This window comes from Aythya fuligula, chromosome 6 (genome assembly GCF_009819795.1).
Source record: "Aythya fuligula isolate bAytFul2 chromosome 6, bAytFul2.pri, whole genome shotgun sequence".
Taxonomy (NCBI): domain Eukaryota; kingdom Metazoa; phylum Chordata; class Aves; order Anseriformes; family Anatidae; genus Aythya; species Aythya fuligula.
In genome coordinates, this window is record NC_045564.1 from 9547668 (window position 1) to 9574072 (window position 26405).

Below are 26405 nucleotides of genomic sequence, written 5' to 3' on the forward strand. Positions count from 1 at the left end.
TGTGGTTGTTTAAGCAGTGGAACTGTCACTTGCAATGAGACATGATTGCTGGGTTTGGGCCAGGCTGCATAATTCAAACTACTATTTTCTGTGGAAAAATTAGGCTCTGTCTACACCAGCAAATAAACAGGTGCAACAGGAAGAAGACGGGTAGACTGAAGCAGCTGTTGCCAAAAACCTTATATATAAATGATCCAGGGGGGTTACCTTTACTTGATCTAGCTTAGTCCTTTGAATTAAATGCTCCTGATGACAGAAGAGGTTCACAGCACCATGGACTAGATGCTCATGTTCAAAGTAGGGTCTGGAGCACGCTGAGTGCACAGGTAGCTTCCAGTTTGGTTTCTCCAAAGGGAATCTAGTCAGCACACCAAAACCATCCCATGAACCAAACCAACACCTGGGAACTGGGAGCATGTGGATGATTTGCTTTAAAACCCTGATACTACCTGATGCAGATATTGGCACCTACTTTGCGATGCAACCTTCCTCACCAAATCTGCTCCCTTGCAGTGGTATAAAGGCCCCACTACAAAACACGTTGCGATTCCTCTATTTGCGTGAAAACAAAAGAAATAAAAGTGTAATATTGATTGTAAATGCAGAAATCCTGCTCCGCTCTGTCAGTTTTTTTGACTGATCTGAGAGAGCACAGAACAATCATAAAAAGTCTGAGAAGACCTCTCAAAGTACATTAATAAATAGCACATTCATTGATTGCTGTCAAAGAAAATAGGCACATTCAAATTTACAAGCTACCCTGCCCACATACATGCTCATAAGCTGTCCATTAAATACTGCTTGACAAATTGGTCTCATGATTAACTTGAGACTCAACCAGTTTCCCTGCACAGGAGCCAGGCACTGCATCCAATTCTCCTCCTCACTCCTAAATTCACCTTAGGCTTTGGCGGATTTTTGACCTAGCAGTCCTGCTTTTGGTAGGCAAGTGAGAGCTCTGGTGCTTTATTTAAGTTTCTGGTGCTACAAGAAGCTCTGTTGCTTTAGATATTGCCTCAAATCTGAGGAATAAGAGTGTTTTCTTTTCCACTTTACTATTTCTTTGGCTGTGAATGCTATTTTTGCTTTATTCTGAAAGCCTTCTCTATAGATTGGGTCGATTCTTTATGTCCCAGTATAACAGTGAGATGGAAGAATTTTTTCCTTGCACTACTGAAATATCCTTTCTGAAGCTTACCAGTGACATCATATTCTCCTCTCTTATTCCACACTGTAACATATTTTGGCATTGAATGAGCTGTCTAGGTCCAGAAAAAATGCAAATGGGAAAAGGAATGCAAATTAAAACATTAAGTATGGACATCGGGCAATTGAAAGGCATATCTTCATTTCTTGAGCCCAAAACTTCATTAGAAGAGTCACTTCCTAGACTCTCCCTTCTCTCATTTCATTCTTGAGTTTCCTTTGCTCATTCTGTGCATCCATAGGTCTAGTATGCTTCTGAGGCAACGCTTCTACAGAAACATAACCCATGGGAGATGAACTGTTTTTTAGGCTATTTCATGTGATGTAAATTTAAATCACATGTTACTCTGTGTTTCATTTAAATAGTAGAAATGCCTGTGGCAGATGTATTTTTAGAGGGTGATGTTTGAAAGGCAGACAGAAAGTTGGTCACTCAGCTGTCACTGCTAATCAGCAGGAGCTGGGTGTCCAGCTCTCCTTTGACATGCCCTCCCTCCGAACATCCCAAGACCCCTTGTGAAATCGTGTTATGTCCACAAGAAGAAAATTCAAATTTTGGAGGACTTACTTGTAACAGAACTGCACTCAATCATACCAAACAGATACTTCGCATTTAAAAAGGACCTTACACAGCTGAGTTTGCCTTGCCTCCAAATATGTTTCACTGAGTCATCAGCAAACCTGCGTGCCAGCTACGTGCTGCTCTAAGGGTCCTGGTGCTGATCTCTCTGGGATGCCACAGGCAGGTGCTTTACTAAGGTTTCAAAAGGACATGAATTAAAGAGAAAATCCGCAACATAATTAAGAAATGCTCCCCCTTGCTTTGTTCCCCTTCCCCATTTTTAAATTCTCCATTGGCTTTAATTAACTTGCCCTAGAGCAATAAACCTAGCAATGGGGTTGGTGAACTCTTAGAAGTAGAAAGCAAGTTGTCTCTACACAGATCCTACCCTACTCACATTTGGAACTACAAGCTGATATTTCCTTTTTTAAACAAATAAACAAACATGGTTCTTAAATGTGTAAACTAAGCAATATTTTCCAGTTGGACTTCACGGAGAAAAATCCACATCCTGCCTGCAAAATTCCAGTGCCAATGGATTTCTCTTTAAGTAAGAAAGTGAACAAAGAAAGATCCAGCCACATTATAATCCAGCATAGGACTTGCAATATACCACAGAAGGACAGGGTTGTCACTTCCAGAAATGACCGATAAGCTGAATGGCTTCACTGTGCCTAAAAGGGTCCCAGTCTTTAGCTAGAGCATGGGCAGCTCTTAAGGCCACCACGGCTCACTGGCATGTTGCACGTGGTCTGTGTGTCTCCACAACCAGAAAACGGGTCATTTATTGGAGATTTCAGTGCAGATCACAGGCCAGCCCTAGCTAAGGCTGCGGCTCTCCACCCTTCTCATCTCACAAACTACTCGATGACTTGAGCAGCAAGGAAAGGCTGCATGCAGTAAACCTGTGATGCAGTTATCCCATGCACAGGCAGAGGTCTGGCATTTCCCAGAGAAATCTGCCTATACATGGATCACTTGCAGAGTGCATGCAGCATGTGCACACCAGCAAATCCCTGTCCTCTCTTTTTTTTTTTTTTTTTTTTTTTTTCCTTCCCCTTAATGCAACAGGACAATCCAAGCAATGTCAAGTATCTGTTTGTGACTGGGCTGAGCTGCTGGAGTTGCACAAGGTGGCCAAAGCAGAGCTGGCTCAGAGAGGAGCACGTGCATGCCATTAGCAAAGGACTAGAGTTGCAAATATTTGCTTCTTTAGTCAAGAAAGAAAAATTCAACTCAGACTCAAGGCTGAAAGTATCCTTCAGTTTTAGCACGCAGTGACACAGTCCTATCCCTTCCACTTGTGGAGGACTCCTACAAGTGCTAATTGAGGCTGTGATTTAATTGTGCATACACCACAGGCTTCCAGGTTTGGCTGGCGTTGCAGTCAAGTGAAAATACAACAAAATTGCCACTTAGAAATTCTGACCTAGATGAAACCAGAAAAATTTAAATCTTTTGGGGGAAAAGAAAAGTTAGCTGGGAGATTTCTAGGCCATGACACAATCATCTGTTCAGCACGAAGACTTTTTGAAGCATATCCCATCCGTACCTTTTGAGGGTTACCAATTATTAGAGATGGCTTCAGCTCACTACTGTACGTCTGCAGGCTTGCACAAAAATGCTTCAGCTACAGGACTTTGCACTGTCTGCACAATCTAGTTAATAGGCACAGTGAGACATTTCATTTCGCTGTAATCCCAATTCTCTAAAGGCTCCAATTTGTCACCTGTGTTCACCTTAACACATTTTAGCCTGCTATTTAATTACTTCAAAGCAAGAGCAATGGTGGTCTTATTTCTTGTGGTCACTCCTCTCTTTCAGGGGTTCACTGCTGCTCCCCCTCCAGCACCCGCACGTCTAAAATCCCACAGTAAGCACATTGCCTCTGTCAAATGGATATTTTAGAACCGTGGGGAAACTGTATTTGGGCTGATGTGTATATCAAGTTTCAGTCCAGTCAAAAGCCAGCACCATCTTTTCACTGCTGCCCTTTTCATTTAGTTATCTTACTGAAGTCTTATCTCCCCAGTCCCTTGCCATAGGCTACCAGCTTCCTGCAGAGCCAGAAACAAAGCTGAGTCTTAAACAAAGGAAAAAAAAGGAAAAAAATCACAAAAGAGAGAAAGTTGGTCTCAGTTACTGTTATGGAGCCCTGCAGGTTCTGTAGCCACGACCAAAGCAAAGGCATGCTGCTGCTTCTGTACCTAGTGTCACCGGCCAGCGCAGCCACCAGTATCACGGCAAGGCACTGCCTTTTGTCAAGTACTGCTCAGCATCGCCACTGCTGGTTTTTGGCATGCTCGTTTCTGCGCTGTACCACCAGCTCAAACAAAGCTATCTGCTGTCCAAACAACCTACTGACGCAGAAATGGCCCAAACTGATGCAGGTGGCTGAATTTACGTAACTTCCAGCCATCGGTAGTGACCACTGCTAAAAGCTTTAGGATTTTGCCCATGCAACAACACGTGCATGCTCCTGGTAATAGCTGTCTGAGTGTTTTACCAGGATAAAGGTAATGTGAGGACCACCTTGTCACACACTCAGCCCAGCCATTGACAACCTGCCCCGTGTATTTACCCACAATTGGTTCATATGCACAGGCTTCTTTTAACAGTAGAAATCTGTTGTGTATGAACTTAAAAAAAAGCTTCAACAGTACAAGCCAGGAATAAACTGGCTTTAGAATAACTGCTCTTATAGTAGGTATAGCAACCAATTTCAACTATATGTCTAGTTAAACAACATCATGTTTGGTAAGACCTGAGAGAGACAGAGCCAGGACCTGAAGGCAGGAGAAATGAAGAGAACAGATTAAGCACCACGTACACAGAAAAGTTTCAAATAAAATGTTTTACATAAAATCTCTAACTAAACAACTATTCTTTAATATGCTGGGTATTTTCCTTGCCAGCTAAGCAGCTCTGTTGAGTTCCTGATACGCAGACCTGTGTGCTCTGCAGCAGTAAGTGCCCAACTTACAGTACTTTCCTAAGCTGAACGCATCTCAGATTTTGATCTGACCCTGTGGACCTCATAATAGCTGATGTTTGGCATTTGGGATTTTTTTTTTCCTCAATTGCTTTTATTTTATTTTTTCATTTTTATTACCAGCTTCAGCCCCAGAAACGTCTGAATGCTGATAGCAACAGCCGTGTTAAATGATTTTCCTTTTGGATATAATTGATTAGATAGCTATTATTAAAGATAGGGAGGGCAAAGATCTGTTTGGCATGGCTGCCCAATGCTTTAAAGAGTAAATTTAATTTTTCAATTGCTTTTGCATTGACGTACTTAGGACAAAACTCTCTGTATTTATTCCTCGGGTATTGCAGAGCAGCAGCTATGTGCATGCACACATACACTGAGCAGTGTAATTTCAGAATAGATGATAAAAATGCATTCAAGTAAGGATAGCTGATGTAAATGTACTCCTCTGCGTATGTTCTGTTGTGAAGTTCAATAACTCCTGTGCTTTTGAACAAGGAATACAGGAACATTTGTGGTTTTCACAGTAAATGCTAGCCCCTGAAACGCAGGACCCCATGAGCTTAATGTTAGTGGTGGGACACTTCTGTTAGTGGTGGGATTTTTTGGGGGTGGTGGTGAGGGAGGTAGGTTGTTTTTTTTTAAACTCATTTACACTGCACTTCATCGGATCTATGAGACAACTGAACTCACGCTTGTATGGCTATGGGGGAAAAGAACAGGAGCATGCACTTCTCGGTGGAGAGAGGGAAAAAGGAAGGGCCTCCTTCAGCACATAACTCATGCTACCCGAGCTTCTTCCTCAGTAAAAGGCACCAGCTGCTACCCTGGGCTTCCAGATCTCTTCAACACCCTAGCCGAAAACAAACTCACCTGGTCTTTGTACTCTGCAGAAGTGTGAACTACGATCTTGGTCTGTGTTCTGGACTAACATCCAGCATTTCCTTATGGAGCTGTCCCTTTGCGAGTTTGCAATGATTTGTGGCTGCAGTTAGATGTAAAACCTAAACTACTAAACCACCAAAGGATTGGAAACGTCACCACCACACAGGTTTCCTTTGTCCATCTTTGTTACAGCTAAATTTTCTGTGGCCATTGAACCTCTGCGTTTCTCCTTTCTAAGTGTTTTGAAAGGTATCAGAGAATTTTCTGGTGAAAGACGAATCCACCTTAGCTGGATCCGACATATTTAAAATGGTATTGGCCTTTGGCCATTAGTTTAATGTCAGCTCATCTGTATTACCCCGCTGTTTTTTAATACCGTATATCGAATATTGGTCACTCGAAATTCACATTGTCATTCCAATTAGCCCTTCCGTTTCTCTGTTGTAGGAACACAGTTAAACACTGGTCCATGAAGTTTCTAATATTACACAGTGATGGTTATCGTCTACTGGTAAGTTCTGGGTTGACCTGTTCAAGCATGTGATAGCCAAGCAGATACAACCCCATACTTGAGTCTTTAGAATCACAGAATATCCCGAGTTGGAAGGGACCCACAAGGGTCATCGAGTCCAACTCTGAGTCTTCAAATCTGAGAAACCCTCTAGCTCTGTCAGGTGTTTTGGAGAGAACTGATTCAAAAACAGATATAATCAATCCATATTTAAACTGAAAATTATTTCTGCAGCTAAGATCCTAACAGTTTTGAGACCTTTAAAACACGCTCTCAGCTAACAGTCTGTTTCTGTTCTGGTAAGAGCAAAATGATGTTTTCTGACAGCTATTTATGACTTACAAATAAAGTTTTTCCAATATATCCACCTATTGTCTCACCCACCACAAAATCCTCCTAACTTCAGTCCTGAACTCAAATCCTAAGCTTTCCTGAAACACAAAGCTAATCAACTTATTTTTTAGGGAATTTCAGCTCAACGTGTTGCTTTTCAGTGTGGCAGCCAAATAGATTAAACAAAGAGCATAACATAAAAGTAGAATCAACAAATTGTCAAGAATCTCAGCAGAATAAAGGTATTCAGCGTTGATCAAACCTCCAAGGTAAAACATTTCAGCCTCTGTCACCCGTCCTCTTGCAGGAATTTCTAGAGGCAGGGCGTCCTTCTCCAACAGAAAGCTCTGATTTGTAAGCTAAATACATTCACACCAGTCGGTTTTTACATCTTCTGGGTGTATTCAGAGTGGATTTCTCATTTTTTTGTCAACACTGGAAATTACCGTCAAAAACAAGAGGTGCATTTTCCACAATTCCTTGGAATGACATTATGGGGAAAACAAACAAACAGAAAACAAACAAACAAACCCCATGCAATGAAAGTCACAGGTATTGTAAGAAAAATGACAAAGTGGATAAAATAGTATGGACTGATGCTTTTCCTTTCCTCTATTGCATGAAAGAAAAGCTACTTGTTTTCTCTTTGAAGGCCCGTCCCTTCTTTTTTTTTTTATTATTTTTGGTTCAGTATTCAAAGCTTGACTGCTGCCTCTGGCCCACCGTTCTGATCTTTGACTAAACTGACCCCACTCCTACAATTTTCTAGCAAACAAATTCATGGTCTCTCCCCAGAAGTGCTCCTTCGCCTGTGAGAAACAGCTCCCAGTAAATCCTGAAATTCCCCAGTGATGAGATATCCACAAAGAAACACCGGTTTGATTTAGGGGATGATGAGATGACTGCCCGAGCAATAAAAATAAGAGTCTCTTTGCACACCCCCACTTATCGAACCATTTTACTCCTGCACAGCGAGTTGGGGCAGGGACTCTCTTGGCACACAGCCTTTTGTCAGCGGGGTTAGTCACCTCAAGGGTCCCAAATGCTTTGTCAATGCAAACATATCTACTATTGTGCTAACCAAATGACTTGGGACAGTCTAAACTATTAGGAACTACGGCAAATGCAATCCTACAGTATTTAGCACTTGGGCTGAGGACATCACTGCAGCCTCCTGATCTGCCTTTAATAAGGAGGCATATTTCATCAGTCCATCGCTGCCTGAAACCATGGCTAATTCACAAGAGTTTCAGAACAAAATATTTTTGATGCTGGCTGGGCTAAATCTTTACCGTTTGTGAAACCACATTTTCATTTTGGAAGCTACCACCTCTTCATCAATACAACATTAAAACGACTGGGTCTCAACAGTTTATTTTCATTCAGGTCTTCATTTTTTATATTGTCAAAAGACTCGTAAAATCTGGGCTTGAGGAAGGATCTTAGTATCTTAGCTAGCAGGTTTCAAAACAAGGCTGTAACATATTGCTTTTCCCCTGTCCTCTTCAAAGATATTTTTAAAAGGAAAAACAATAAATGGGGGTAAGGGTAATCTAACATGTGAGACACTTCAGAGAAAATGAGAAAAAGACAAAAAGCAAGGAGAATTTCTTCGTTTTTTTTTTTCTCCAGAAACTCCAGATAACAGCAGTAATCCTTGGGCAGACCATCCAGAAGGTAGTTGGTAAATGGAATTAAAAGGACGTGCCAGAAAAGCATCGTAACTGGAAATCTCTGCTGAATACATGCCACGCAGGTATGTAACATACCATGTCACTGTATCCACAAAGCATGCATATAATCCACGTGAGGTGTGAACGCAGAAGGCAGCGAGTGTGCCAGCTCTGAATACACCAAATATTCTGATAATGTATTAACAGCAGTACTTATGCTATTCAGATGGTGGCTCTTACACCTCTGCTTTTTAATGAATGCCCTAATGCGCTAGAGAGACAGAAATATCTCTTTTGTAGGTTTCTCTTTCACTGACAATGACGAGAATGATGATTGTAATAATAATTGCAAACTAGGCTTCTGTTTACAAAGTGTTTGAGTTTTTATCAAAGACAGATTTGCACATAAGAAAAGTGCAGTTGAACTAGGGAGCATTTTATCTAAATTGCTCATTAACTTGGACAACTGGGGTTGGTTTTTTTTTGTTGTTGTTGTTTTTATTTTTAATCATTCAGGCATCTCCCACGCTGCTATATAGGCACCAGTGTTTTACTGGATCAGATCCTGGATTACAAGGTCTGCCAAGCAGCTACAAGGACAATAAAATACGTCGTACCACTAACCTTCATCTTTTGAGCATTTCATTTTAGCTTCTGAGGCCTCCAAATGGTGAAATACGAACAGCCACCACCCAAGCTGACATTTCATTTGGCTCAGTTAGTTATTGTTATTATATGCATTTCCTGGAAGCTACTGGTAAGTGACAATTTTTTTTTTAATAAATTTAATTTTAAAACAATTACAATTACTCTGATCTGAAAGCATGCAATCCAACATGTCAGAATCAGTTCATTTCTACAGCAATATGGGGAAAGGTTTTAGTTTACTGGCAGTAGTGAATCAGTCTTTTTATTTATGTGTGTGTGTGTGTGTTTGAAAATGCAATACTCTTGTACTAATAATTTATACATTTTCCTCATTATCTTTATGAAATATTTACTGTCTAAAATAGAGCTAATATAACTCCAGCTCACCGGGAGATGTGCTATTTAGTGTAGTTCAACCACGAAGACGACCAGGGGTGAGTTACAACTCTCAGGGTTTGTTGGTGGTTTGTGTGTTGTTTTTTTTTTCCCCCTTCCCCACTCCTTCCCAAAGTCTCCCAGTTAATAGGACTTGCTGAAATATCTTAAGTAAAATCTTAAGTCCCCTAGCAGCTGTTTGGTCGGCAGAAGCACAGCTGTCTAAACTTTATTGGCAGTAAATGTCATTCTTGCACACAAACTGCATGCCTGGAAAACCCAAAGGCACATCTTGGTCCGTTAGTGCTATCACATATGATCACATTCCCTGACGAGATGTGAAAACTGAAATGGAAAACGTCAACAAACTCTGGCCGCGGTGAGGACTGGGGCATGCCCGCTGACAAGCGTGCCACAATGACAGAAATTTACTTTGAGTTGCAATTAGTGGCACTGTCATTTTTGGGCGCTCCTGCCAATTAATTAAGCCTGTCAAATGGAAAAACAGCAGCATTCACATGATAATTTATATAGGGAGAGACTAGCCTAGCAAAGCTGCTTCTGCAGCCAACAAAATTCCCTCCAAGCGCTTAAAAAAAAAAAAAAAAAGGAAAAATATAAAGAAGTAGAAAGGGTGGGGGGTGGGGGGGAAGAAAGTTAAACTGTCCTTGTTATAATTGTTAACTCTGATCGCTCAAGTAGAAGACGGGCTGATTAAAACTCCAAACGAGCCCCTAGCTCGCTTAAATCTCAGAGTCCGGAATGATAGAATCAGAGGAGTTTATTCATACCATTAAGCCCCAGAGAACTTAATTGAAAGAAGAGCATAGCCTGGACCTTGACAAGCGGGAGGTCACAGTAATTGCTGCCGGACATATTTAACATTAAGATAATCAGGCCATTAATTACCCTTTGGATCATTAAATCAGCCAGTTGCAAAATGAAATTTCTGCCTCTATTACTCACTTGAGAGACCACAGGGGTGGCTTTTAATTTATCAGTGAGCTTGAGATACAAAGGACCAGGCTTGGGGAGGAAGGAAAGGGGGAGAAGGGGGGGTGCTTCAGCAGAGGCAGGAATATCAATCCGCCATGCTTGGTGATCGTGGCAAATTAACTAGGTAAGATAACCTCAGCTTCTAAAGGCAGAAGCTGGGGGTATGTAAATAGATGAGGGCAGACAGGGAGATCAGAGCCTGCACACCACTTAGCAGGATAATAAAGGAAATCATCCTTGATTATCAGTGCTAATTTGGACACTGCCGGTAGCTTGTTATGCGTGTTCTGAGTAGCATTTAATTAATTCAATTGCTTGTTAATGAGGGAAGTGACATGTGGGGAGCAGATGCCACCCAACTGCAGATGGGTTCTGGTCAGCCCTTCACAATAAAATCTTTTTTTTTTTTTTTTTTTTTAAAACCCTTCCCCCACCCTAAAATGGGCAAGGTGTCAAGCATGGAGGAGCATTCAAAAGGGACAAAACACTGACCTCATCAGGCCAAGAACCGCTACGAAACCAGACCTGACAGTCGTGGATAGAGAGGTACTAATGTTCCCCCGGGCTGCATCTGTAGCGGTGCGTCCTTATGCCAGAAACTGGAGACCAACAGGACTGAAACAGCAATCTGATGGCCAGAATGAGCGAGAAATCAAAGAGCCGAAATGGAGAACCTTTGCAAGGCTCAGGACAAGATACGGGGATGTAATGAGGCAGTTTCCCTGTGCTTGCCCTTTATCAAAATTCACTGCGAGTACAAATAATGAAGGAATAATTATTTTTATGAAAAAGAGGAAGCACGGCTTAATTTTTTTTTCACAGAAGTTGCTCGCCAGCGTAATGGACGTTAGCCTTGAAACGGCAAGCCAGGCTTCAGCGTGGAATTGTGGAAGTCTGCTATAGTCGAGCTGCATAATGTTTTTTCTGACACCATTAAATTCAGTTCATTAGTGAGCGAGGGATCAAACTGGATCTTACATCTTAAGGTGAAAGTCAATTCCCGACACTGCCAGCTCCCAACTCACGACTTTTCAGACGGCGTTAAGAACCTCTCTGTTTTCTTATGACCTTTGTTAACCAGAATAAACACAGTAACTGCTATGCAAACAAACTACCTGAGCAAAATTGCAAGGACACCCTGGCAGGCACTTGCAGTTACTGGAAAGTTGCATCGTCGATCCAGACCACCTCTTAAAAACAGAAAGCTCCAGAATGGGAGGATTATGTACATCTTTGATATTTAATACTCAGCACGTTGTCATCTGAAGTCTTCCCCCTACCCTGTCATCCACAGGAAAGCAAAAAATGTACATTTTCAAGCATATTTGTTTTTGCTAAATTAGCTGTATCAACCAGAATACAAAAACCAGGAGGTAGAGTTCAACATCTAAATCTCAGCTCAGAAACATGCCATATTCACCATGATGTAAACCACAATATTCAAGCTCCATTTAAAGCCTCAGCAGAGCTTAAAACTATGCCTGACGTAAAGGGCAGCTAACAGCTGAGCTTCTACAAACTGTTCATCCCTCATTTTTGTAATACATTTTTCATGGAGATGGAAGTTCTTTCTACTTATTCAAGTTCTCAGAAAGACACTGAAATGGTGGAGCCCTTCAACTTTGTGGTTTGCAGAGAGCTAATGCAAATTTTGAGCATCACTTCAGCAGAAGAACAAAAAGCATGGTTGGGATATGGCTCTGGACAGCAAGCTGCCCTTCCTTGTCCTCTTGGCCAACAGCTTCCAGCTGGTGGAGGCAGCCTTGCTGCTGGTGTATCCCAGCCCTCCCAGCAAAACTGAGTCAGAGCCCTTGGGAGCTCAGAGAAAGAGCGAGAGGATTGGGGAGCAAACAATCACCTCCTGGAGTGGGAGAGGGATGGTGACAGCTCCTCTCCTTTGGAGAAGGCCAACATCAGCTGAGGAACCCAACGGTGACAAGCAAGTCTGCAAACCAGAAACAATACGAGCAAGAATAGATACAGCAAAGCAAAGCATATGCGGTGTGTCCAGAAGAAAGTTAAATACCTGGCAGGAAACCTATGTACTGGTGCAAAACACGGTGCAGACACCCAAAGCACTGATCCCTAGAAGCTGGCTTCACAACATCTGCAACATTCCTCCATGGAGCAAACTCTGCCCTGGCCCCACTGCGCCGCTCAGACTAGTCCTGTGTCACACCACTCAAAATCAATGTTTTAAGAGTGTGCTTAAATAGTATCAATAGCAATTACAGGGGAAAATCCTCATTCTCATCCCCAGACCCAGTTAATTGTTGCAACATTGATTTACTCTAATTTGACTTCTCACTCCAAATTAAACCCACATTACTGAAGGAGGGACTGCAGGCAAGCTCTCCCCGCTCTCCCCCTCCCCTCCAAGACAATAAATTTAATATTGAATACACTTGAAAAAATGGCAGTTGTTGCAGGATCCATACTGAAAGATCTTTTTCCTTTTTTTCCTTTTTTTTTTTTTCTTCCTGCGAGTAATTAAAAGATGCTTTTCTTGACTAATGATCCCCCTGTTTAGAAATGGGAAGTCGATACTCCTTCACCAGCAGTCAGCTTCAATTTGTCACAAGGCTCCCGAAGTTTGAGCGGCGGTTCTCAGGGCTGCTGGTAATTGCTGGAACCAATTACCAGCCTTCTAAAGCTGACCTAATCAGGGGCCCACGGACAACACTCCGAGGCCAGCTGGTCCCCTTTTTCTTCTATATTCACATATTCTCCTGTGCTTGGTTTTTCTGCTGCTTCGCCAACTTTTCTTACTCACCAGGAGCTCATGCTAATTCCTCTTCCCTCGCCGTAACCATGCGAACACCCTCAATCTGAACTTTGGCTCACGCTACTGCTTCGCATTATGCTGCTTCCTTGGGGGATCCTATTGCACCTGTGCTCCCATTATCTGCACTGGTTTCCAGTTTAATGCAATCCAAGGTGCTGCTTTTGATCCAGAGGCGCTGAATGACCTAGAGATCTGATTATTTTATAAACCATCTCTCGGACTCTACAAAATCTGGCACAAGTTAACATTAGAGAGCGTACCTGGACAATATCCTTGATGAAAGTAGCAGGAGCAAGGACTTCTGCTACAAAGCTTTCAGGCTTTGAGTTCCTAAACTCCAATCTGAGAGCCTTTCTGACCTTCAGAATATGCTTTCAGGTTTGTCTTTCCCATGACTTTCTCAGAGAAAGAGTTTTAAGTGAATTTGAGTGCACTGGGAAAGGCCAGCAGTATGGTATGTGCGATGCGGTTTGATTATTAGTTTAACTTATTTTTGAGGGTACAAAATAAAAAATGTAAGCTGTACTCCAAGGCTGGCATAGCTCAATTTTTATAACTGTCGGTGACATTTTCCTGGGTAAGACTCCTTATTTATGCTGTGGCCTACAGTCAGCCGTTTGGCAGTCCTGCCTGCAAAACATCAACCCCTCCTTCACCCTTCCCTCTGCTCAACAGAAATACACTGCAACGATTCAGTGCCAAATTCTCACAAGCTGAAGGGACTGCTTTTGAAGCCACGCATATGTCAAGGTTTTCAGATTCCTCTTAGTCCAACATGTGAATGCTCCTTGAGCTTCCCAGTCCAACAGCCTGAGTACTTGTGGAGCACTCAATAGTCCTTCTCTGCCCTTGATAGCCCGTGGGTTTCCATTGATGGCTTCATCTCCAAGAGAAAGACACAACACAAAATGGTGAAACCCTCAGTTACCTGATTCCCACTACACGTCTATTAACAGAGGGTCCATCATCGTGCTGACAACTTTTGGCTTTGCTATCGTGTATCAGTTGTCATCATCAACTTATTACACAGAAGCATGTGAAAACTGTATTTGTCTAAGGTCTTTTACTGAGGCTTTGTGCTAAAGCCTTTGAAATTACATGAAATTACTTCTCCCTCTAGTCTGATGGGGCTTTGGCTCTGGGCAGCCTGTGCCAGGGCTGCGGCACCCGCCCAGCCCAGCAGTGCTGCCTGGTGCTCAGAGGGAGCCTCCTGGGCTCCAGGCTGTGCCCAGGGCCTCTGGGCCAGGCCCTGGGCCTGCTGGCCGCACTGTGCCTAAGGCAGCCCCGGTGCCGCCAGCCCTCTTGGTGCCCAGGGCACGCTGCTGGCCCGTGCTCAGCGCGGTGCCCACCAGGCCCCCAGGGCCCTTCCTGCAGAGCTGCTTCCCAGCTGGGTGCCCCAGGATGTCCTGGGGCTGCTCCTCCCCGGGGGCAGCACTCGGCACCTCTCCTGCCTGGGCTCCCCCAGGCTCCTGCCAGCCCAGCTCTGTCCCTGTCCCTGTCCCTCAGGGTGGCCGCACGGCCCTCTGCTTGCTCCTCCTGGTTGGGGGCTTGCTGGACTTCATCCAGTAGTGACCCCTGAGGTATTTCCTTGCCTTCTCCTCCACTTTTTTTTTTTGTTTAACCCCACTTCAGGTCTATTATAGCTGCTTCTGATAGGATTCCTCATGCAAAACTCAGAACAACAGAGAGAAAACTAAATACACAACTTATATCTAGAGATGCTCGGATTTATTTCTTGCCATAGCTAGGACAGAAGGATCATGAGGCTAATGGAGACCAAAGTAAAGCACAAAAGGAAGCAGACACTTTGAAAAGGCAGAATTTTCATATATTCACGTGAAAAATACCACTTAAATCCTGTTCCAAACAGCAGAAATAAACAGGGGTAGAAAAGCACGATTAGAATTGCTTTGTGGGCAAAATTTCAAATAATCTTACTTCTATTTTTTTTCTACCAGCTTTTCTATCATACTTGATCTCATAACTGGAAATGCATATTTACAAAACCAATCTTTATTCCCTTTGTCCCAAAATGCTATAGCCCAAGAAAAAAAAAAAATGATGTCACTGACAAACAGCCAACCACAAATATGGTGTACAGAAACGAAGATGAATTAAAATAAACTGAGCATCAGATAGAAAAAAGTTGACTTTATATATGTAAGTCTCACTTTCAAACACACACACACAAAAAAAAACAAGTTTTTTAATTTAAACGGATGGCTTTCTTTTTGTCTTCATCACATGAATTTCAGATTTATCATGACAACATCCTAAATTTATTATATAAATTCTAAAATCATGTTTTAAAAAAATCCGATTTAGTATATGCCTTTCATTTTAAATATTTAGAGTTGAGATATCTTTCTGTTCACCTCAACAGTAAGGAGCAACATATATTTGTTAGATGCAACAATACAAGATTTCTGGATTAAGCACAAAGTAATACTAATGACTGAAAGACAACAAGAAGTTGATTTCAAACTAACTGATGAAATCATTATATTAGCTGTATAATAATATACACATACACAGCTGACATACAGTTTATGTATTAACAAAATCTCTGTGCAGGTCTCCCTGAACACATTTATATGCACAGGAATTCACCCAAGTAGCCTGATTAATGTACTTTGCTTCATTCTCGAAGATGAACCAAAGGTGGCACCACAAATTCATTTTTCAGTGCTAACGAAATAATGCAATAAGAAACAGTTGACTTTATTACAGACAACAGTACAAACCTACTCCTGTACTGTAGGAGGTGTCCCTGGTATATACTCCCACATTATAATTTCACTTCATCTGATATTGGAAAAAGCAGAATCCAGAAACATACATAAACAAAACGAGACCACAATTACCTCTGTTTGATTTCTCTTATATACACGAGGCTAACGCTGAGAGCTAAACCTTTGTCATTCCATTTGCTTCCTGGGGACTGAACACTGCTCAGATGCAGGCTGCCCCCCCGGGGCTCACACTAAGACAATTATAACACACTTCCAAAGATAACTTAAAAGATTGGCCCAGCTGGGCAAGATGGTCCAGAAGGTCTTCCACCTGTGTGAACCCCACTGTGCTGAACCCAGTCTGCCAGAGGTCACTTCGGATCCCCCAAGACAACATATTAGTTAGAACTATTAACACCTACCTCCACTAAAATCCAGTAAGTATTTTCAAAAAATCTTCCTCCTTTGACAGTGATCAGACAACTTAAGCATAAAAACCTTCAGTTTTCAGTAGGACAATGTATCACAGGAAAGATTTTCACTATACTGAGCTATGACTGGTAGGTAAAATACTGCTCTCATAGGAAACACACACTCCCCCACCAACTTATGGCATCATATATATCTCACATAAAGAAAGCAAGCAAGTCCATACTGAGCAGGGCTTTCAGGACAGCTGTGATGCAAACCCAAAGACCTGATAGCCAGGGACAAATTACACAGCAGTGTCCTGGGTGAGCTTGGTCTACTGAAGGCAGATCATTAATCATAAACTGATAGTCCAAGAGCCAGGAACTTTGTGGCTTAATGAAACAAAGAAACTTATTACAGTGTAATTTAGATTGAGGTATAACCAGGTGGGAGGTTTCAATCTCCCGCTGTTTTGTCGGTCAGTCAATTGAACAAAAAATCATAGAGCTGCTGAGGAAACCTCCACGAGCATGAGAACATAACAGGGTCACTCTGCTTTTGACACACACCTCATTTGACATATGTTCTTCCTGGGCATGCAGTGAAGATATACACCTTCTGATTTTTACAAGGGGTACTTGAAGGTAGAATTTTAAAAGACTATGTTGTAAAATGTTGTAATGCCCTACCACCTCTGACTGAAATGCCAAAATGAGGAATTATGTGCTCAGCCTTATAGTTTACAGTCTTTGCCATGTGCAGTAAGTATCACATGCTACCTGACAGTGCATGCCAGTGTCAGATGGAGTGAGAAAGCATACCTTGTGGAGTCTGACGAAGGTTTCATATGGCCTTGGCTGTTCTCCTCCCAGACGCTGTTTGCCAACTCGTTCCCGATAGAAGACATCACTTTGATGAGCTCTATAGGCCAGTCATCCAGGTCAAGAGAGCGGACCCGGGAGAGGTGTGTGCCAAGGTTTCGGTGTATACCTGAGCATTCAATGCATATGAGGGCTCCCAGATTCAAGCTGGCCCAGTCAGGGTCTACAGGAAAAAGGAGAAAAGCCATTAGAATAACAAAACACCTAACAAAACCTTCTCGTTAATGTTTGTGGAAAAAGATTTTGCCTCCAAAAACAATGGGAAAAAAAATCTGGTGTTCTGTTCACAAGCACAGTGAGGAGATCTGGCAGAAGGGTAAGTTTTGCCTTCTTAAGACCCCAGCCATTTTGAGAAACCCTAAGGGTGTGTGTCTGTCATGAAAGATGTGTTGTTCCAGCTGCAGTCAAAAGTAAAGGGTGAATTAGAAAGAAAAGAAGAAACAAGGAAAATATAAACTGAGTAGCAGGCAGCTTATGAAGAAGTAGTAGAAAAAGTCCCTCCTTGGGAATCTAGAGCCACTCGTAGCCAATTACAAGAGAAAAAGAAAAAAAAAAAAAAGAGTAGATACAATGTCGCTGTTGCTAACTATATCAACTCCCTTAATAACCATCTATATCATCACCTACATATGGCTTTTACATCTAACACACTATGGGGTATGTTTTCATCTCTAAGATCAGGGAGATAAGTACTAAGATGAAAATGTGATACTTTGAACAGTGCCAGTTTTAGTGTACTAGCCAGAAGGATTCCACAGACAAAAAAATAACCCCACAAATGATAAGGCAGTGACAAACCTGACAAAAGCCGGGAAATTCAAAGTCATTTCCCAAGATGGTTCACTTTTTGTCACTGTCCTGTGTTATTTAAATCTAGATTTGTATGAATATCCCTCTTCAACAAACATTCATTTCAACAAATGCAATGAAAGACTTATGGGAGGAATTTTTGGTGGCTTTTTTCCCACCTGCTGTCACATCTTTTCTTCTCTCCTTACCCTAGGCCTCCCAAAGAACAAGTAGGCTATCACAAATGCCAAGCAGGAAAGTCATGATTAATTGAGAAGGCAGGCAATTTTTATTCAAATCTAAACAAAATTTAGAGCTGACTGGAAAATAATTTCTTTCTGTTATTGCAAATATCATCAAAGGACTCATTTCTATTTTGTGCAACCCAAAATTGAAAAAGTTATTTTTGGCAGCCAAAATAAGTGGAAAGAAAATATTTCCTAGTTATTTGCCGTATCACTTTTGGTCAAAAATATTAAATGAAAGCAGATACTTCTAATGGCAAAATTCAACATTTCATTGAAAAGACTGATTGACATTTTTCTGTCAGTCCTTAGAAATAATAAAGAACAAGAAAGCTCCCCCATCTTATTTCACTTAAGCAGAAAAACAGATCTTTTGTTTAAAAAGTTTCAGCTATACTAAGTCTTACTCTAGAAACAGACAGCAGGTGTTTCAGATCTCCAAAACTACAGAAGACAAAACACCTGCCATGCTTTACAAGTCCTTAGTAAGACAAGCATGAAACACTCCTTTCTTGCATATTTCTCCAGGTCACCTCCACAAGTTACTTTTGGTGTCTTGCCAGTGGGGGAACTCAAGTAGTGTATTTGAAATACACTAAAACCCCTGAAACACTAATTTGTCTGTAAAAGCTTAAACAGAGCAGGTATCCATTTAAAATTTACAAACTGTGACTTGGAATGAAATCTCTGCCCCTAACCTGCAAAGGGCAGGGTTATCTTCACAGACATAAAAAGTGTCATGAATTCAAAGAAGTACTAACTCAGAACGAAGCAAGAGAAAAATTACTGATTAATATTTTTATAATTATTCCAACAGAAGCGATGCTAAGGACCTGATCCCCACACCCTCCAGAAATACATCTATGCATTTTAAGTACATCTGGTGTATCTTCTACTAAATACATTTCTAAAATATTTGTCTACTTCCAAATAACAGCACTAGTTAGATTGAATTAGTCCAACAAACAGATAACCAAGAAGTTACGAAGTAACCAAGAAAATCTGTCAGGATATTATTTTAAATTTCAACAATCTGACAACACACAATTGAGCAAGAAGGTGGCAAACCAGAAAAGTAAAGTATTGAATTCATTACAGACATTCAGTTAAAAAACAGACTTTTTGATTTTGGTCACAACAGGATAATGCAAAGCATGGCAGAGCTCTAATAAGCAGCTTGGACAAGCAGCATTGGTCTTTGGTATCTGGAGAAAAAATGATATGACGACACTGATGACTTCTGTTTCAATTTGTGTGCACATGAAAAATTGTTCTCAAAAGGGTATAAGCTAGATTACGAGTCACTACTGACCAATTAATATGGCGAGCTATTGTAAATTGACATTCTTGATCTCATAAAATATATATATATATTTATTTTTAATCTAATTCTTGGAAATTTTAAGCTGTAAACAATCTACTGTTTTTTTTTTTTTAATTTTAAAATTTTTATTAAAAAAAAAAAAAGAAGAGGAAGATAAAAGAATTAGCTTACTTTTCTTGCTGATACCAACAGTAATTTTGAATTCGAGGATGCTTAGAGTACACATGGTAGGCACTTCTTCAGTATGCATACACCCAAATTTGATGGTAGAAGGAAAACGCCCATTCTGTGCAGCTGGAGGTACTATAAAGCTAGTTTCTCTCTTTGTTACTTATAATTTGTCAATCAAAATACAAGCATTTTTATACCACTGAATATTCCCAGATTTAAATTTTCAGCTGTCCATATTCTTAAAGATGTTCAGTTTTCTCCTTCTCTAAAAAACTTCTTCCCAACTTTGACTTGCACCTCAATCAAATTGGTCATGTGAAAGCCAAAGCTCTTAACACAGCTATTTTAGAAAAATAACCTCTTCACACCATCTCCTTCATCCCTTTGGACATGGGGTGGCTGATGAAAGACTTGCACATGCTAAACTCATCTGGATTCAGCATGGCAAAGATAGTGCTGGGCTGAACAGAGGAAATCTCTGAAGAAAGGAACAGAAGAGCAAGGAAACTAAGGAGCAGCAGCAGCTGGTGAAGGCATCTTGCAGGGTTGTAGCAAGAGAGGGAAAAATTCGTATCTTTTAATTTCCTTGAGAATTTTCTTCTATTCTACCTATAGAAAATTGTATCTTGTGATGGGTTTGATAGGCTTGACAATGACGCTGAAGTTATTATGTCAGTGTTTGGCTCTCAAATCCAAAATACACCATGGTAGAGTCTAGACACTAAACTCTGTTGGACTGGGAAACACATAATGAGAGTCTCTTTGGTTTTTTCTGCAACAGAAAAGATCTAATATTCCATATACCTTACAAGAGTGAAATATTTCTCTTCCAATATGCTCTTTAAGCATTACAACTGGAAGAGCAAAAAGCATCTGGAGGCAGAAATTTAGCTTCGTTTGCATAAGCAATCTGATCATCTCCAGTGCCTTCTCCACCTGGAACTGGGCCTCTCGCTGCTCGCAAGGCCCCCGGGAAAAGGGAAGGTTTGTCTCCTTGTGAAACCAGCATGAAGTCCTCTTGGGCTAAAAATTCAGTACCTGAAGGCCTCCGTGCCTCAGTGTCACCTCTGTTCTCCTGGGATGGAAAGTTAATACGGAGTTTGCAGTCTGAGACTGCTAAAGGGGCAGAGGGCTGAAGCACTCAAGGGCTCCTGGTACTACTGCTGCTGGTTAACATACAACAAAGCAGAAATTCCCCAGTGAAACAAAGTGCTGTAATGAAGTGCTAAAAAGCCAAAGCGTTCTAGAAAGAGGAAGAATGAGACTTCTGAAGTGGAAGATTGATGGCCCTTGAATGGAAGTGAGGGACAGCAACATCTCATATTCCTTTGCTCCCAAACATCTGGCTTTGTGAAGATGCAAACTATGCAAGCCTTCCACAAGGGCCCTGGTGTTTGTGATGCAAAATGCTCCGGGGTAAGGGCTTGCCCAGGCAAGAGAGAAAGGGAGTGAAGGGAATAAAGCAAGGCCTGGCATAAAAAGCAGCAGGCTGAGGTTCACACAGTGTGCGTGCATGTTTACGTTTTAAGATACATTGCTTAGGAACTAACGCAGGTTTTTCAAAGGAAATAGAGGACTTAAAATTAGGAAGGGCAAATGACAAGAAGAGACAAGGAAGGTTTAAATCATCTCCGAGAACACAAACAATTCAGTGAGGTTCCAGCTGAGGTTGCAAACTTGCCCCCTACTCCCCAAGTGTTGACAGCTGCCAAAAAGGGTGGTCCCATCCTGCCCTCTCCCTGCAACATATTCTTGGCACAGCCCCTGCTGGCACCGTGCACGTGTGGCCAGCTTGACCCAAGAAGCAATCTGGATGAAAAACAACCTGGCTGAAAGGAAAAGGACAAAAAAAAAAAAAAAAAAAAAAAAAAGGATTTTTTTGCACAATCATGTTCTGATTAAATATCTAGCTGAGCTGCATAAATACTGGGGTACAAGACTAGGGGAGAAACATACCTCGGGGATAGTGTGCACTCTGGGTAGAGCTTAAACGGTTCATGGGCACATTGCAAGGACACGGGTGAGTGTGGAAACCTGTTTGCCATAAAGGAATTACACTTTTCCACTCTATTTGGGTGACTGGTTAGCAGGGTCTTGGAAAATGCTACCCACAGCTGTACAGATAGACTGCAGAAGACTTCAGAGAAGCTAAAGGTCACTTGAAAACCCCACCCTTCTCATATGCAGCACTGCATCTTATATGAATACTGCTACAACTATACTAAAGCCTTGGAATAAATCTGAACGACTATCAGGTTAATATGAAAGAACATGAGTAAATGAGTCACTTTCATCTGTGTGTGCTAAAATATCAGCCAAACTAACATTTTTCCTTGTTTATCACACTCTGGATTACTAGCCCATGGAATGTAAAGACCTTAATTCATCAAGGTTGATATTTTTTTCTGTCTGTCTGTGAAAGGTCCATGATATTTATACTGGAGATCTCCTACAAGCAGGTCATCGAGCTGTTTGGACAGGATCTGAATCCTGGTGCTCAAAGCCTAGTCCAGTCAAGGCTCATATCCCTGTATGCTGAGGACAGAGCACCTACCTGCCTTTGTTCTCGATCCATCGCCTATGGACAGAATACGAATATCTGACATCTAATATCTTTCAAAAGAATCAATTAAAATCAATCTGAGTGTGAAGAACATTTTGATGGCATGGACTGGAAAAAACTTGTCATTTTAAATGCCTGTTAATGTGCTAACCACCTTCTCTTCAAACCTTTTGAGGATGAGGCAGGCTTGCTTGGTGGATGACCGAATCAGCTGAATTGTTAACTATGCAGACAGCAAATTAATCATGCAAAAGCACTGACACTTTTGTATGAATGTTCATTTTAAATTTAGCTGGAAAGTTTAAATGGCTTAGACAAATAGTCAGAATCCTAAACAGTAAGTCTTAAAAAAAGTATCCAAAGAAAAACAAATGAATATTTTTCCATTTTAAGCACGTGTAAAATCACAAGAAAAAAGTTCTGACTTTCAAACATCAAAGAAATAAAAATGCGCAAGTTCTCAATCCTTCAGCTTCTACAGCTAATTGCTTTAGAGCAAGAGTACTTCCTTTTTATGGCTTTGTTACAAACCTCTGGAACTAAAGAGCACCAGAATAATGACCTCAGCTGGGGTTAGTGAGGTGACGAGCAGCTCAAAGTATTCTTGAGAACACTTTTCTGAACATTAGGTATATGTTTAAAAATAAAAAAGGGAAAGAAACATAAAGGGGAAAAAATTCCCAAATCAGTTTTCTAGTATCCAGACATAACGAGCAATGACTTCGTTTCTTCTGACAAGTAACCCTAAAAAAAAAAAACAAACCCAAAACCCACAAATTAAGCTTTACCTCTCTGAAAATATTACCACAGTACATATGCCCTTCTCCACCCAAAGTAGGAAGAAAATGGAAGTAACTGATGTCAAAGAGCAAAGTCCTTTTTCCCTTTCTTCAAAGGAAAGGGAAAAAATGTTCACATTTGAAGAGACAAGTACAACAAGGGGGAAAAATTAGGACTCATCTGACATGGCATATATTAAGTATAAATTAACATAAATTAAGCTTGATTAAGCAAACTCCATAATGAAGAAGAAACGTGCAAACAACATATGGAATATAATACCAAAAAAGACAAAGCCTGCGGTGGGTGTACACCCAAGTCTCGGCCAAGGAGATGAGTGAGGTCAGTTTCTGCAAGCAAGCACCCCGTGCTGCCTTCAGCAATGGCTGTACTTACTCTGTGCTTCACAGTCCACGCAGTGGGAATTGCCTCTGATGTTCCTTATTGACTGAAGGGCCATGGCCTCACTCTGACTCGTCATACGGGACTGTGCAGATTCGAAGAAACACGTATGCAACAAACAAGAGCCCAATAAAAAAGGGTTAGATAAAAATTGTCAGCAAAGGCAACAAAACAAAGCTTAGATCAAGTTTCAACAAATAAGCTGAAAGATCCTGAAGCCTTTGGATTGCCTCTCAAGAAATAACAACCTCAATAGCGTCTCCAAGCACCACAAGACCATGCCTGCCAAGCAGAAATTCCCTCTCTCCTCCTCTAATTTTGTCAGCTTGGGATTTCTCCCAGAGCTGTCCCCACCCTGCACAGGAACTCCCAGCACTCTGGGGACTCTTGCCTGGAATCTAACTGGTGGGGAGCAAGCACAGAGGAAAACTGAGCTTCAGGATGAGCCCTGCTATTCACAAGAAAGGTACTCACAGCATAGATTTACTTCTTCAGATAAATTAGATAAGAATATTATTGTATCAAATCAATTTCTTTTATTGATGTTTTTGCTTTTGCTAATGAAGACTAAGGGATGGCTTGCGAAAGAAACCGAAACCCTTTTATTGTCAAAAGGTCAGATTTAATCAGATGGCTCCCATTTAGATTCTCTCCATGATGACCGGCCGATGACCCGGAGTGTCTGTCACCACGTAGAAGTAGTTCAGCTCTATCCAACTAAACCTTCTTGTGGGTTATCTGAGAATAAAATTGTTAGCTGTACCAAATTATAGGCTCTCTGAAATTAATTTTCAAATGAAAGTCAATCTTTTTTGAAATAATTTAAGCAGGATTAGGACCAGGTCTTACATATGGGCATGTGGAGATATGTCTTCCCAGTCTGTCAATGGGAGGCTTACTAAACCTGTCCAATTAGCTGTGCTTATGGTGTTCTGGTTAGTTCTTCTGTTGTGAGACCTTGGAAATACTTTACAGAAAAATCTATTGGAGCATTGTAGCAGGTTGAATATATAACCAAAAAAGCTCTCTGAACAAGCAAAATCTTATCAATGGATTCTCCTTTTCAAAAGAATACATGTATTTAATATACACAAAGGACAATCTTCTCTGTAGGTATCACACAGTAAATGTTAACAGCCACTCTTTGCCCTCTTTTCTATTAGGGCTCTTTTAACGTGGGTGTTAGTATACTCATTTCCTCTGCTATGCTCTCTTAACATACACATTAAAATGTGCAAATCTATGAAAGTCAGACACAAAACCAAATAGGCAGTAATTTTTCTCCCTCTCAGAAATATATATTAGAAATAAACATTTTTTTTTTTAACCAAATAGGAAGTAAATTATGTTACAGTGATGATAATTACCGATGTCTGATCTGTTCTGGTAGGTTGGGGTAATGAAAGCAGGCATTCCTTTCAAAATTTGAGTCTCCTTCTTGCAATATGAAATCATTAAAGACATCTCTCACATGGATAAGGTTAAGGGGTCTACAGGTCTGAACAATTACTCCCCATTTCTCTCTCTCCCTTACCGCTCAACACCTTGCTCTCTAGTTGTGAACTGTTTGCAGTCACAAAGACTCAGGAATCACAGGTTCTCCTGCCCCTCCAACAATGAGCAACAGCTCAAGTACTCTCAGATTTTAAACGTGTATTTTAATAGGAAAGAAGAACAAATTACTTCTGTCGTAATGTGAAAGCATGGCAAATTAGAAAGACAGCTCCTTTTAGGAAAAGGCAATAGCTTATCTTTGATTTCTGTGATTTGTATCACTTTATCACTGCGGAGCCCGGTGCCTGAACACCACTGCACATTTATGGCTAGGCCAACTAGAATGCTTAACTAAACTTTGCCATGCAGGAGCAAAATAAATGTTAATTGAGATTTGGCAAGTCAATAAGCTGGGTTTTGGGTCTGTCTCCACTCTTCACCAAGACAGGCTCTTCTTAAAGAACTTTCTGCAGCCCTTCCCTACCTTGAAACAAACCTGAGTCTACAGTAGTGAATCCACAATATAACTTCTCAGTAGGGACCTTGCTCCAAGTTTCAGTCAAATTTTAAGAGCAATCCAGAAGACCCAGATATAATCCAGTAGCTCTATTTACTCAATTGCTCTCAAAAATAAACTGCAAAACAAGCTACAGTACCAGTTATCTTGAAATATCTGAGAAACGTATACAGCTCTAACACGACTGTGCCATGTGCCTAGCACATGCATGTCTCTAGGAGGACAAGTTTTAAAACTCAGGGTTCTTGATTTTGCTTTCCTTTTAATCATCAACCACCATAACTTATTTTCAGTATTACTCTGTGTGCCATACCTTGTTCTTGCTGCTCTCGCATGACTGTAAACTGGCCAAGATCTGACTCTCTATGGCTTGTACCCATGCATCTCTTTCTTCGTATGTGGTAGCTTCGAAGTGCCATGTCTGGCCAGTGAGAGAGACAATGATAAACTCGAAGTTTTCTTCTTGTTCTGAAAAAAACATGTAATAGGAAGAAAAGTTTAAGGATCTCGATAGATAGGCCTAAGCAATCCTGTTTGATGAGAATTTCTGCAATGTAACAAGGAATTGCAGGTCTGAATGTCTGAAATTCAAGGCTAAGTAAATCCAACTACCCTGAAGCTGCACAATGCATCCCAAAACAACTTGCAGATGCAAATTTTTTCTCTCTAAATGCTATGTAGATAAAGTACTTTTTTATGCATAAATATTCAGTTCCTCTGTGTGTTTGAGTATTTAGTGTTGAGTCTATCCATTTCTCTAACACGAAGTGGCCAACAAATATTATTTAGACTTTAACTTGAGGTGCTAAGAGCTACATGTGTCACAAAATAACTAAAAAAAAATGGACAGACTATAAAGAGGTGACAACACAAAGTTTGTCAATTCTTCCTTCAATCACATGTGTACACGCACAGATATGTTAAAAAAATATATGTGCTTTTCTGGTCTACAGCACAAATACACCGGATTATACAGGATTAAAATCAGTTCAGCTTATTCAACATTCACATTTGACATGGAAGATGATAAAATGACCTGAGAAGCTAGCAGAAAAGGTCAGTGAAAAACCTTTAGGGCCACTGGAGCATAAGGACTGGTATTCAGGCTGAAGCACTGCAGCATATGAAAACAT

At 41.0% G+C, this 26405-nt stretch overlaps 1 protein-coding gene across 7 annotated transcripts in view; it reads right to left on the minus strand.

Annotated features, from left to right (window-relative positions):
* The window catches only part of AGAP1 (ArfGAP with GTPase domain, ankyrin repeat and PH domain 1), a 345403-nt gene that overhangs the window by 20443 nt on the left and 298555 nt on the right, over positions 1-26405 (minus strand). For all 7 annotated transcript variants that reach the window (XM_032190230.1, XM_032190227.1, XM_032190225.1 and 4 more), the window contains 3 exons: positions 25586-25740; positions 23256-23346; positions 16928-17150 (listed from right to left, as the gene is read on the minus strand). In XM_032190230.1, coding sequence (XP_032046121.1) covers positions 16928-17150; positions 23256-23346; positions 25586-25740 — 469 coding nt within the window. The remainder of the gene's footprint in view (positions 1-16927; positions 17151-23255; positions 23347-25585; positions 25741-26405) is intronic.